The sequence below is a fragment of the Syngnathus acus genome, chromosome 4 (genome assembly GCF_901709675.1).
Source record: "Syngnathus acus chromosome 4, fSynAcu1.2, whole genome shotgun sequence".
Taxonomy (NCBI): Eukaryota; Metazoa; Chordata; class Actinopteri; order Syngnathiformes; family Syngnathidae; genus Syngnathus; species Syngnathus acus.
This window is the reverse complement of record NC_051090.1, coordinates 5,339,553-5,351,555: the sequence shown is the minus strand read 5'-3', so window position 1 is coordinate 5,351,555 and position 12,003 is coordinate 5,339,553. Positions and strand designations below refer to the sequence as shown.

Here is a 12,003-nt window from a genome sequence, read left to right as displayed (position 1 = left end):
GACATCAAGGTCATTTAGACACAGGCGAGCGCTCCAGTGGCACAGGAGGCCACTCTGTCTTTTCAGCAAGCAGAAAGGAGAGTCGGCGATGAATGGCGGCCGTTGGGAGGGTGAATAAAGGCCAAGCTTTCAGCGCGTCTTTATGTTAGACCACTCCGGCGGGGGACACGTCTGGTCAGGAGGGCGTCGCATCATCGCACTGTACTTCAACCCGGCGGCAGCCAGATAGCAGCATGGGGGGTCCGCTGCTACGCTTGTATTCAGCTGTTCCTCTTTGCAAAATGCCCTCACGTCATTTGCATTGGATGGATAACTACGGTAGAGGCAGCGCTACTTCCAACGTTGACCATAATACGCCCCCCCCCCCTCCGAAACTGGTTGCAAAACTATATGTCCCGTTGATATCATAATACTTTTACATCACTCAGTGGAATACATTAAAAAATGGGCAGCAGTTTGCCAAATAGTGAACAATTCATCAAATATATTGTCATATGAACCATAAGAGAAATGCACCTTGTGTATAAAAAAACAACTGGCTAAAAAAGGCCCCACTAGCTAAATGCTGGTGCTAATTAGCATCTATTTTGCAGTGCTGTAGCCCTTTAAGCAAAGAATTGAACACAAATGGATCAGCCAGAATATAATAGCATTCAAAAAGTCACATATTCTTTATCCTCTGCATAGAATGACTAATATTACAGCTGTCTTGTCTCAGCAAAGAGTCACTTGTATTCATTTCAATGGGAATGATGACTTGACATCAAAGTATTGTAACAAGCGAGGAACTTCAAACTCCAAAATCCAAACTGTTTTGGCTCAAATGAATTAGCTCAACTTTGGCTAAAGGCAAGCCACCAATCTGCTATTTCCTTGATAATTGTGCCAGGTTGTTTGTGGTTCAAATAATAATAATAATAATAGAGTAGCGCCAATTAAAAAGTCAAGAGTTGGCTGCAATGAGGTGTGCCGGCGGCTCCTGGCTGCTCAGACATTTCATTTGCCAAGATTGAAGGCGTTGGACTGTAAATATTTGCAAGGCAAGTGAATGAGCAGGTGCATCCTCTTATGTGACATACTGGCAGTGAATACTAAAACAGAGTCACGCTGGACTGGACTGGCCTACTCATCAGTGTCAAAGTGCCATCCGATGCTAAAAGGGTGGGCTGTCATTATAATCATTGCTTCGAGAAGGACGGATCCTGATCAAAAGCCGAGAGCAATGAGGAGGGTCGGCAAAATCAACATGGAAGGTCCCAAAAGGAGCAGAGAAAAAGGATGGAAAGGACATCGGGAAGACGATGTGAAAAACACCAATGTCTGGACTGACAGGGGCCAAAGTGTCAAGGGAGCTCGGTGGAAACATCTGCAAAGTGCAGCACATTTCATCTCATTAAAAACAACGGGGCAGTTTGAAAGTTCCCAAATGAGTTCCAAAGTCGGACTAGAAAGAGGATGCAGTCCGCAGAGGCCACAAGTCACGCTGCTTCAAGTGACAACAACCCGTTGCCTCTGGAACCTTTGAAACCCTGTGTGGTCATTTTTTCTCCCAGCGGCTGAAAAGAACTGTGGTGGGTGGGAAAGAAAGGGGGGAGGAAAAAAGAAAAAACACAGCCCCTCAAACAGCGCTCATAATACCAATCTTATATATGTAGACGAAAACGGGGGGAGAGGGCAAGACGGACGGGCGAGGCACTATATTTTTTTTTTTTACCCAAAGCGCTTATTGAATTGCCATTACAGCTCCTGAGACTAATTGTGACTGTTGTGTGTCTCTCGGTGGCCTAGGGGGCTCTGGAGTGGCCCTGTATGCTCTTACCCGGTGGGGTTTTCAGACCGAGTGGCCCTGAAAGAGAAAAGGACCACCGTAGATCAATGGCAAACCTTTCACTCTTTCACGGGCCCCGGCTAATCCTTCTCATTTGTCTGCCATTTGTTGAGGCACATTCACGACTCGCTGAATTTAGGATTAGGCCTTGTTTTGTTACAAAAACAGCCCGACTTATAGCGCTGAAAGGGCCGACCAAAGAGCGGCTTGATGGGCCGGCGTGTACGCGAGATTGCCTTACATACACAGTACATGTGTGTCCGCACTAGCAAGAGTAACAAGTAGTAACGCTTTTATGGAAATGGGAGGTGGTCGGCATCCCTGGCATGGATGAGACGAGTTTGAATAAGTGAACTCTGGTATCGGAGGGTGTGCACACTTATACAACCACATTATCTCAGTTGTTTATTTTTACTTCTCTGTAAAATGTTTTGTTTTTATAACAATTAAGTTGTACACATTATAGGTCCAGTATTAATATTTCATGATGTTATTATTTTTATACTATTATATGGATGGATGGACGGACAGATGGACAGACGGGCAAATAGCAAATCTAACTTCAAATTGAACCGCTGTGGGGAGGTTGGACATATTCCAGTATCCTGGTATGATTTTGATCTCAAAAGATCTCAAGTTAAGCCTGGCAGTCCGACTGTCATTTCACACTCGTTTCAACAAGCAAACACACAAAGAGACACAAGAATCAGACTTGAAAGCGCACTTTCATAAAGCCCGAACAAATGGATTTATCACAGCCAAACACCTGCAGAGGAAATTTCACCGACTGCCGCAATCCTGTCTGAACCCGCGATCGGACGGTTCGCTATCGGCGAGCGGATTAGCCACGGCGTCTGAAGGCCTTAGACGGACTTGGCGAGTGTGCCACTCTTTCCCCCTGAAGCGCTGCCATGGTATGCCAAAGGAATGCGCGTGGCGCGGGTCAACGACACCCCGCGTCGGAGCATTCCCGGGATGCTTGCAGCCTCGCCAGACACTAGGGGGGCGAGGTGAGGACCGCTGTGTGAGTCGGATGGAGATGAGAAGAAAAGGGGAGGCTTTGGAACAGGAAATACTATTAGAGAGCAAGATGTACGGTAAAGTAAAAATGATTGGCCTCGTTTGAACTTCAAGGGAGACAGATTGGACACTAAAACCCATCGCTTGTCAAACTAAAATTATAGCAGCGCATTGGATGATGAGCCACATGCTGCTTCACCATGTCTAAAGGCATGTCTATTACACAGTGCGGAAATTCAACACATTATTTTGTATTGAGGTGATTCTTTTTTTTGTTTGGAGAGTTGATTCGATGCTTATAATTACTATGCTAATACATGACAAAACAGCAACCTGAGTACATAAAATATTAAGAAGTATTGACAAGAATTTGCAAACCAGTCTTATTTTAAGATACTGCTGTATATCAAACGAGAACAGATAAGAAGCTCAAATATTGCAAGATACGCTGAGAAACTCATATTTCACCCCAAAACGATCTCAAATTCATTCTTTCAAACTTTCAAGCCAGAAACAAGCTTACACAATTTGTGGCAAAACAGCGCCCTCTAACGGCGTGATATGAGAATGTCTTTTGAAAAAACGTTTCAGTCACTCTGTCGCCCTCTGCTGGGCATCACAAGTACTTAACACTCTGCCTATCAAAATTATGACCATCACTCACGCTCCAAAACAGAAAATGTGAGGAGGTAATTCCTTGACAGAAAATAAATGATCAAGATGAGAGTCAGCGCTTCAATCAGAACCCAATATTTCTAATTCAAATGCATTATAGTGTATAAAGGCAAAGACGAACCAAAACCTCAACTACCCGTGGGCCAAATTGTGGCTAACTAATGTTACATGACGTATGTTTTGCAACAAACCGTTTGCTGCTGGGCCAGAATTGAGCTCAGTGCCCTGCAAGAGGAAATATGTTGAAAGGGAAACTTACTACAACTTACAAACAACACCACACAATTTTGAGATTGTTGCACCAATGTTTAGCAATAAAACTCATTTTTAGGGTAATCCTGGCAATTAGAAATATTTATTTACGGTCAGTAGTACGGCTGAATAGTATTTTAAACAAACACAAGCAAGGAATTAATCTTCCTGTATTAAAATTAACAATTTCAGATTCTACTTAAATATTTTGATTTATAGGTTAGATATGAATGAACAGATATTTGATTTCTCTACTACAATTGTAAACTTACTAAACACTTGCAGTTTGTTCACTACAACTACAAAGTTCTACTACATTACGATGTCGATTTTATTTGGATTCATTGTTCAGCCCTCGAAAGCCGTGCAATGTTTAATATTAGTCTTAAGCAACTTAGGTGGCCTTCAGTCTCTTAATTGCAGAAATGGTGCAACCCGGCAGTTTGCAATTCTTTTGACTTTTCAAAACCTCCACCAGCATGTTGGCCAATACACTGAAGCAACAATTAGACCGCAACCCAGTTTGAGTGCGCACAATAATAGGAACGAGACTGAGAGGCAAGATGCGCATTCGAGTAAGTACCATGGCCATCATACTGCTGCTCTTCTTCATTCTAAATGGTGAGCGATTTTGTCTTTTTGAAGCAAGCTTTGAAAGCTCTTTTAGAAAATAAATGATAAAAGGAGTGTTTTATGTTTTTTTTTTTTTAGGAGCTGATGGTACTCACATTGTCGGAGGCAGAGACGCTCCGCCGCACTCGCGTCCGTACATGGCCTCGCTGCAATTTCAGGGTCAGCACATCTGTGGAGGCTCGCTGGTCAGAGAAGACTTCGTCCTCACCGCAGCACATTGCAGGATACGCCGGTAAGAAGTTACTAAAATGAGGTAACCCTGCTAAGAACCTTGATTTGATATCAAATCTGCATGAATGTTTGTTTTTGCAGTACACTCACGGTGGTGCTGGGGGTCGACTCCCTGAGCGGTAAGGAGTCCACCAAGCAGGTGTTCACCTCCATCAGAGACATCCCGCATCCTGACTACGACGGCCATGCAAACGACATCATGCTCCTGCAGGTGAGAACAGAGATGTGTTGAAATAACTTCAGAATCTTTTTTTGCTTCAAAAAGTCAAAGAAAAAGACATGAATTATATTTCCCATTTGATGGCTCTCAGCTCAACGCCAGTGCCACACTAACGGAGGCGGTGCAGCTGATTGTTCCCAAAAAAAATCGCCTGGAACGACGCAACAGGTGCATCACGGCCGGCTGGGGGGACATCGGCGATAACAGCACCTTGCCCAACACTCTCCAGGAGGTCAACGTCACCGTCCTGCCGCAGCGCGCCTGTCGCAGACGATGGGGGGCCGTCCCCATCGTCAGGACCATGGTGTGCGGCATTGGGTCCCGCGTCTTTCAAGGGTTCTGTTCGGTAAGCTCTCAACAGCTGTGAACCACTACCATATCAAAGCCAACAACCAAGGCCATGTTTTTGGCCCAAGATGGATTCGATGTTAAATCCTCCGTAATCCTACTTTTTACGCCGACGTAAAGCAAAAGTTAGTTTGAAAAATCACAGGATTTGCTTACCTCCATTGCTCTCTATGTTTTTAATTGTGAATCTATTATTTCTAAAAATGTATTCAAGGACCTTAAAATAAGCGTCCCATATGCTATAAAGATACGCCTACAGTGTGATTAATGAAATGGCCTTTTTTATTTTATTTTTTTTAAAATACATCAACTCCTTTGTTTTTGTGACGTGCTCAGGGTGATTCGGGTGGTCCGCTGATCTGCGACGGCGAGGCCGCGGGCGTGGTGTCATTTTCCGGACGACGATGCGGGAACCCTCGGAGCCCCGACGTCTACACGCGCGTCTCGTCCTTTACCGACTGGATAGCCAATGTTTTGAACAGCACTTCGCCAAATGAACGTCGACGTCATCTTCGACAATTGCACATCAAGCAGTGACATCATCGAATATAGTTAGACGACTAATGTGTTGGTTCTGAGCTTGTCAATGAATGATCGCTATGTCTGTGTGATTGATTTTGCTGGGTGGTATTCATTAAGCTTGCTTCGAACTGGCCATTTTACGGTTTGACTTTTTGCAACTTCCATAAGCACGTCGAGACGAAACAAAATTCTGAATTACAAAATATTACCAATTTTTCCTCCCTTTTTGCCTGCTTTGCACTGTAACAAAGAAGCAACAAGCGGTGATTTCAGAGGAAGCTTTTTAAGAATGTATTTCGCGGATAAAACAATATTAGATATGTATTGACTCCTTAAGTTTTTAATCCCGTTTATTAAATGTTGGAATGGAACATGATCAATAAGTGCACACGTGAATTATTTTATTCTGTAAATATTTCATTTGTAGATACGTAATGTGCGTTGTCACTTACGGGAGAGCTACCCACGAATAAATCACATTAATCAATTTTTCTCTTATCAAAATGCAAAATACTGTACCTGCCAACCCTGTCAACTGGAGTGGAACTTTCCGGCCTCCATTTCCCAGCGTTCATTGCGCGCATGTCAACGTCTTCTCCAGCTGTTCGCGACCAAACGGCATGCTGGGAAACGAAGTATTTTTCTTCCATCTCCCGCATTTCACGCAGCTTTCGCGAGATTTCCTCGAGTCTGGGTCCGTGTGGGGGAACATTTTCTTTAGCAGAAGTACCGAACCGGTATGAAATCTGCGTGCAGGTGAAGGCAGACGTAAGGCTCATTGGCGTCCGGGCAGTCTGTGCTTTTCGGCTGTCGGTGCAACTTCTGAAAGGCGGATGTAGCTTCCAATCGCCCCCCCTCCCTTGCCTGCCTGGAACGTCTGCATTGAGGTGGCCGCTCGGACAAGCGAGGGAAACTGGTAATATGGCACGACAGACTCAAACTATGACCTTATACGTTGGATATTTGCCAGCACAGGTGTGTCGGCGCCTTAGGTAGCCTTCGACCCGTTACATTTGAAACGTACTTTTCCCCCGTTTGTACGAGTGTCATTTTTTCCAACAGTAGCTGTCGTTCGACACAACTGGCTTATCGAGCAAGGGCTCGTTAGTTCCAAACTGTTATTTAGCGGTGAGCTAACAGCTAGTTAGCCATGCCAGACGATGTGGCCCGTACACACGCACAAATACACACACGCCCACATACATGCACATAATCACTTCCATTGCGGGCGACGCAGTTTAGGCGACGTAAATACACAGGAAGTGGTGCCTCGGGACGCGATGCTATTGGCTGGGGGGAGCTGTCGATCTCCGCGCATTACGATGACGTCAGTCGTTGGCGCAACTTGCCTCAGAATGTTTTTTTGGGGGAAAAAGGGTGTGTGTGGGGGTAATGTTTCAGGAAATGTTCTACATATTATGTTATATTCCGACTGTAACTAATATAACGTTGTTTTTTCCCTTTAGACTGTAACCATCGAATTTGTGGAGGCATGTCAAAGAAAAGAGGCAGGTATGGTCACACTGCAGCAGTTTTTCCTCCAATGGTGATATTGAATACATAAAATAAATTATGGTGCAGCAATCAATCAAAAGTTTCTTCTAATATATTGCTACACATTACCCCAAGGGTGGCTAAATAAATTCCTTCCTTACTTTCTGCAATTGGTAGCAATGCAGGAAAAGAGATGAAGAAATTCTCTCTACTCAGTAGTATTTCAACAACTACAACTTTCGGCAAGACACATCTTGGAGTCGCTGCACTAGCGTCAAGGTCATCTTAGCAGCAGTTGGTCTTGTTTTGGTTTTGAATGTGGAGGTGGGAATCTAGCGAGATACTTGTCCACCCAAAAACCTTTTTGCTTATTTAAAAATAAATCAATACATTTGTACGCTAAATGGCATATGTCAGAGCCCACCCACCAAGTGAAATAATAAACTTTCTACTTGGCAGGAAGCGAAGCAGCGGTGAGCTGAGCGACGCCGGAAGCCCCGACCCCAACTGTATCCTAGGTGTTCGCATTCAGCACAACTGGCGTGAGAAGGGCAACCAGAGCAAATGGAAGGGCACCGTGCTGGACAGACTCAGCGTCAATCCATCGCTCTTCATGGTCAAGTACGACGGCTTTGATTGCGTCTACGGCATCGAGCTGTTCAAGGACGAGCGTGTGTCCAACCTGCAGGTCCTCTCCGAAAGTGTCGGTACGTCTGGCCCTGAACATGCCTGACAATTCGTGTTTTTTTTTCTTCTTTCTTCAAGCACATGTATCATAATGAAAATGTGCATCATTGTCTACAGTAAACAACCGGATCAAGATACCCTCGGGGGCCGAAGAGTTGGTGGGCAAAGCCGTGGAGCATCTTTTTGAAAAGGAGGATGGCGAGAAGAACGAGTGGCGAGGGATGGTGCTCTCCAGAGCACCGATCATGACTAATTGGTATTACATCACCTATGAAAAGGACCCGGTTCTTTATATGTACCAACTATGGGACGACTACGCCGACGGGGACCTTAGGATTCTGCCCGAAGCGGGTATGTAACTTTCTATCGGAAAGTATGTCACGGTGCACCCACCATCTGACATGCATTCCATACCATTCCAAGTCTCATGCACTGTTTGCACGTCTACATTTCTACACTTCTTTTGGAACTCTGAATTATTTGTTGTCATTCTGTTATTTGTTTTGGTGGCAGTAATCAAGAGTAATTTGAAAGTGACTATTATCTAACAGTAGCCTTCCCTCGCCATATTTTGGTTCATTTTTTGCGGCTTCATGATTTTTTTGTTTGTGCATATTAAATTTGACATTGCATGTTTTTTAGTAAAATGCATCCTGAATATTTTTTTACACTGGCTCAGATTCACATTGCAAAAAGCGAGTGCATAAAAGAAGAGCATATCCAAATCGTGTGCCTTCAAAAGCAGAGCTACTACAGTCTAGATATGAGCATTGTGACCCCTAGTGGACAAAAATAATACGTCCAGCTCTCTTGCTTTTTTTTTTTGTATCGGCCTAACAGTGAACGGCTTGTCTTGACCATGAGTACAGAAAAGAGTGACACGTACTTAAACATGCCTTCGCACTTGGACCGAAACTTATCTTCCCTTCTACTTTGTTCAGAAAACAAGCACCTGTTGCCCGCCGACAGGAAGCCCGGGGAAGAGACTGAGAGTCTGGTGGGCAAACAGGTGGAGTACGTGACTGACAAAGGTGTGAAGAGGACCGGCCTGGTCATCTACCAAGTCCCCGCCAAGCCCTCCGTCTACTACATTAAATATGACGATGACTTTCACATCCACGTCTATGACCTGGTTAAAACCACCTAAGAGGAGAGACCGCGAAAGAAAGAGACTCCCTCCCCTCGCTCAGCCATTTCTTATTTAAAGCCATGGCAGAGTAGTCAAAGCTTTTCAGTTCATTTACGCCATTTATTCCTTTGTACGTTTGCACAGCACAACTGTAGCGTTCGCTCTACTCGTCGTCACCGCAATTCCGAGTCTAATAGGCAATTTTTTTGTTTGCTGACGCCGCGTTGGAATACAGCCCTCTTCCACATTGGCATTAAGTGGACGAACAGGGAGATAAATATATTGTGGAATTATTCTTCAAAGTCGGGACGAGTGGAATATCGCACAAGTGCTTATTACAACAAAAGATATTTAATGTTTAGTCGCTACTTGGCTATGTAATAAAGCGTTTTGTTTTCGCAGGGTATCTATTTGCTCCTTTAACCACGGCGCATTCATTTGTACCGCTCAGAAGGATGATTTTGCTTGCTTCCCAAATGACACTGCACCCCACAAGAAGCATCAAGTGCCTTCAGGCTCACTTTTTTTTTTTGAAACAGCATACATATCTCAGAGCAATCACAGGTTAGGGAACCAAATACTAAAAACTAATACAACCTCAAATACTTATGATACTGTACACTAATTAGTTTTCAAAAATAATGTGTGGATAAAAAGGTTCCCTACCTGCCTCTTAGGAGATCATGTGTGAAGGCTTCTAATTGTGTTGCATTCAGGTGTCTTCTCGATAGGCAACCTGCAAATAAGCTTGCAGTCAAAGTGGGTCCTGGTGCTTGTTGTGTTTGCAGTATAAAAAGAAAAAAAAAGATGCAGTATGAACATTTTTAAATACAACCTATAATCTCTGTTGATATTGTGGGGAGCACTTTATTGTACATTTACATGTTTAGGTTAGTCCCCGCCTGCCCGATCATGGTCTTCATTTACAGGCATGATGGTTAAAGAAAAAGAAAAAAAATTCAAGCTTCTTGCAGCACTTTCAGTATTTAATGTGTCCAAGTTGTGTGCAATTGTTGTGACTATTTCAGCCAAACAATAAACAGGTAGCTCACACCAAATCGGGTTCTAGTTGTGTAATTTCTCAGTGTACTGTTCACCCATCTGATGGGAGTGCAGCGATGCCTGGAAACTCATTTTAGGATTTTGGATAGGTCTGATTCTTTTCAAGCACACACAAATGCAGATAATTGTGCAATAGGGAGCGGTTGCAAAACCTGTTTTGATAATAATGTGAGACTCGCCTTACGAAACTTACCTTGGGAATTTTATCCATCATGTAAAGCGTACAGTTATGTAACAGGCACAATATTAGACATGACTTTCAAAGAGATAAAAATATCCATAATTAACAAGCTATATTTTGCAACTGTAGCCTACCCCAGCTGACAAGTTGGGCAAGGTGTAGCCTTGGACCTGCTGGCAGATGAAATATTAGGCATAAAGTAAAAAATTGTGAAGGGGACAAAAATTGAGCAATTGGTTGTTTATTTTAAAAATTTTATATTCTAGCATTATGTACAATACCACAACCTACGTCTCTTAAATTGAACAACTTGATGTTTCTTCTATTGAACAGAGGTGGGGAACTTTTGTCCTATCAGCTGCCATTTTAGTCCTGCAAGTGGAAAATATGACAATTGAACAAATATTCATGATTATGCTCTGAGTGTAAGTGGACTTTTTTTTTTCCAAAATAAATGATCTTATTTAGAATTGCATGGCTGTGTGCATGGTAGAATCTTCCCCACCCCTGCTCAACAGGCTGCAACTCTTTAGAACAAGTCCGTCACGTGCAAACTTAGTGATAAAGACGCTTGGATGTGTTACTGTTCACTTGGTGAGGTCTTTAACATATTGCAAGCCCCGAGTGGAATATTCGCTTGCTTTTCTTGGCGCCTCCGACAGAGCTGAAATGGATGTTCTCACCCCTGCGATAGACAAACAAAGATTAGCATTTAACATATGTACATGTATATTGGACTCAACAAGAAACTAAAGAGTCAAAAGTCAGACTGTAGAAGTCTAACTTTTGAGGCATTGTGTCACATTAATGTATTTATTTTTGCTCACCAGAATTCCAAGCTTGGACCGGAGAGAATTCAACTTTGGGTACTGCTGGAAGTTGAGCCTGAAGAGACAGTCGGATAGATTATACTCCATTCAAATTAAACCTAATGATATTCAAGTTTATATGTCCATCTGGATTCTCAGGGTTTTAATTTGGTTGCCTTTCTTATGGGTGTAAAAAAATCACTACGTCACTGCTGTAGGTACCGAACTTGTAAAACTAAATGTACCTGCAAGCCAAAATACTTCATCCACTCCTCCAAAGCGGGCGGTATGGCCGCTTGGGCCCGCCCCAAAGCTTCGGAGCCCTGCTTGCTGGTGCCCAGGAGCCCGGAATCAAAGGCGACGTAAAGAGCCCCTCCTGCGATAGTCACCTTCGTGGCCAGTCTGGAAAATTGAGATGGAACACAAACGTCATATTTAATTAAGCTAATAGTTATGGAGCACTAAGTCAATGTTTCTTACTTGTTATTGCTAACGATAGATTTGCTCCCTGATGTAGGACGTTGAAGAAGAGTACGAAACAAACCATAGCCAGAATAAATCAAGAATTAGTGTGTTTAATAGTATCGGGATATTAAAATGGACAGCTAACTACCGGAAGACAGCCATGGCTTCGCCTGTTTAAACGAGCTAGCTGTTAGCTTGTCTCGGTTGAGCCGACTTCTACTGCGGTACCAAACCTCTGCGCACAAGAAGAGGAACACTTACTTGATGAGAGGGAAAATCTTCGCCGCCATGGTCCACAAAAGAACGCTTTCCTTTCAAACCGACCCCGATTCTTGGTTTCAGAAGGGCATCAAAAACAACCTGGACTGAAGGACACACTGTTGTTTGTCCGAAAATCGGTGTCAATAAAGTTTCCGATCCATCACAGCAGTTTACGGCGGGTGTCGT

The 12,003-nt window shown here is 43.6% G+C and overlaps 3 protein-coding genes across 4 annotated transcripts; 2 read left to right on the top strand and 1 right to left on the bottom strand.

Annotated features, from left to right (window-relative positions):
• The first annotated feature begins 4,245 nt into the window (after positions 1-4,245).
• Positions 4,246-6,133, top strand: LOC119122235 (serine protease 57-like). Its single transcript, XM_037250525.1, has 5 exons — positions 4,246-4,396; positions 4,487-4,640; positions 4,721-4,850; positions 4,951-5,205; positions 5,544-6,133. The coding sequence occupies exons 1-5, from the start codon at positions 4,339-4,341 to the stop codon at positions 5,742-5,744; spliced, it is 798 nt and encodes a 265-aa protein (XP_037106420.1). The 5' UTR covers positions 4,246-4,338; the 3' UTR covers positions 5,745-6,133.
• Positions 6,134-6,310: 177 nt separating this feature from the next.
• On the top strand, positions 6,311-9,988 carry zmp:0000000521 (spindlin-1). Of its 2 annotated transcripts, XM_037250522.1 has the most exons (5): positions 6,311-6,645; positions 7,196-7,241; positions 7,683-7,930; positions 8,028-8,261; positions 8,852-9,988. In XM_037250522.1, the coding sequence occupies exons 1-5, from the start codon at positions 6,312-6,314 to the stop codon at positions 9,055-9,057; spliced, it is 1,068 nt and encodes a 355-aa protein (XP_037106417.1). In that variant the 5' UTR covers position 6,311; the 3' UTR covers positions 9,058-9,988. The 2 variants fall into 2 exon arrangements, with proteins under 2 accessions (XP_037106417.1, XP_037106418.1); XM_037250523.1 differs by lacking the exons at positions 6,311-6,645; positions 7,196-7,241 and adding an exon at positions 7,450-7,547.
• Positions 9,989-10,507: 519 nt separating this feature from the next.
• micos13 (mitochondrial contact site and cristae organizing system subunit 13) lies at positions 10,508-11,981 on the bottom strand. Its single transcript, XM_037250526.1, has 4 exons — positions 11,818-11,981; positions 11,337-11,493; positions 11,110-11,167; positions 10,508-10,967 (listed from the first exon to the last, which is right to left on the bottom strand). The coding sequence occupies exons 1-4, from the start codon at positions 11,844-11,846 to the stop codon at positions 10,870-10,872; spliced, it is 342 nt and encodes a 113-aa protein (XP_037106421.1). The 5' UTR covers positions 11,847-11,981; the 3' UTR covers positions 10,508-10,869.
• Between the last annotated feature and the right edge of the window lie 22 nt (positions 11,982-12,003).

What these genes read in the sequence shown, in the direction of transcription:
- LOC119122235 (XM_037250525.1), top strand. Translation starts at nt 4,339, where the DNA reads ATGCGCATTCGAGTAAGTACCATGGCCATCATACTGCTGCTCTTCTTC. An exon ending in GCTCTTCTTCATTCTAAATG is followed by an intron (nt 4,397 to 4,486) that starts GTGAGCGATTTT and finishes TTTTTTTTTTAG; the next exon opens with GAGCTGATGGTACTCACATT. An exon ending in ACGACATCATGCTCCTGCAG is followed by an intron (nt 4,851 to 4,950) that starts GTGAGAACAGAG and finishes GATGGCTCTCAG; the next exon opens with CTCAACGCCAGTGCCACACT.
- zmp:0000000521 (XM_037250522.1), top strand. Translation starts at nt 6,312, where the DNA reads ATGTCAACGTCTTCTCCAGCTGTTCGCGACCAAACGGCATGCTGGGAA. An exon ending in ATGTCAAAGAAAAGAGGCAG is followed by an intron (nt 7,242 to 7,682) that starts GTATGGTCACAC and finishes TCTACTTGGCAG; the next exon opens with GAAGCGAAGCAGCGGTGAGC. An exon ending in GGTCCTCTCCGAAAGTGTCG is followed by an intron (nt 7,931 to 8,027) that starts GTACGTCTGGCC and finishes CATTGTCTACAG; the next exon opens with TAAACAACCGGATCAAGATA.
- micos13 (XM_037250526.1), bottom strand. Translation starts at nt 11,846, where the DNA reads ATGGCGGCGAAGATTTTCCCTCTCATCAA. An exon ending in AAGATTTTCCCTCTCATCAA is followed by an intron (nt 11,494 to 11,817) that starts GTAAGTGTTCCT and finishes TCAATTTTCCAG; the next exon opens with ACTGGCCACGAAGGTGACTA. An exon ending in TGAAGTATTTTGGCTTGCAG is followed by an intron (nt 11,168 to 11,336) that starts GTACATTTAGTT and finishes CTGTCTCTTCAG; the next exon opens with GCTCAACTTCCAGCAGTACC.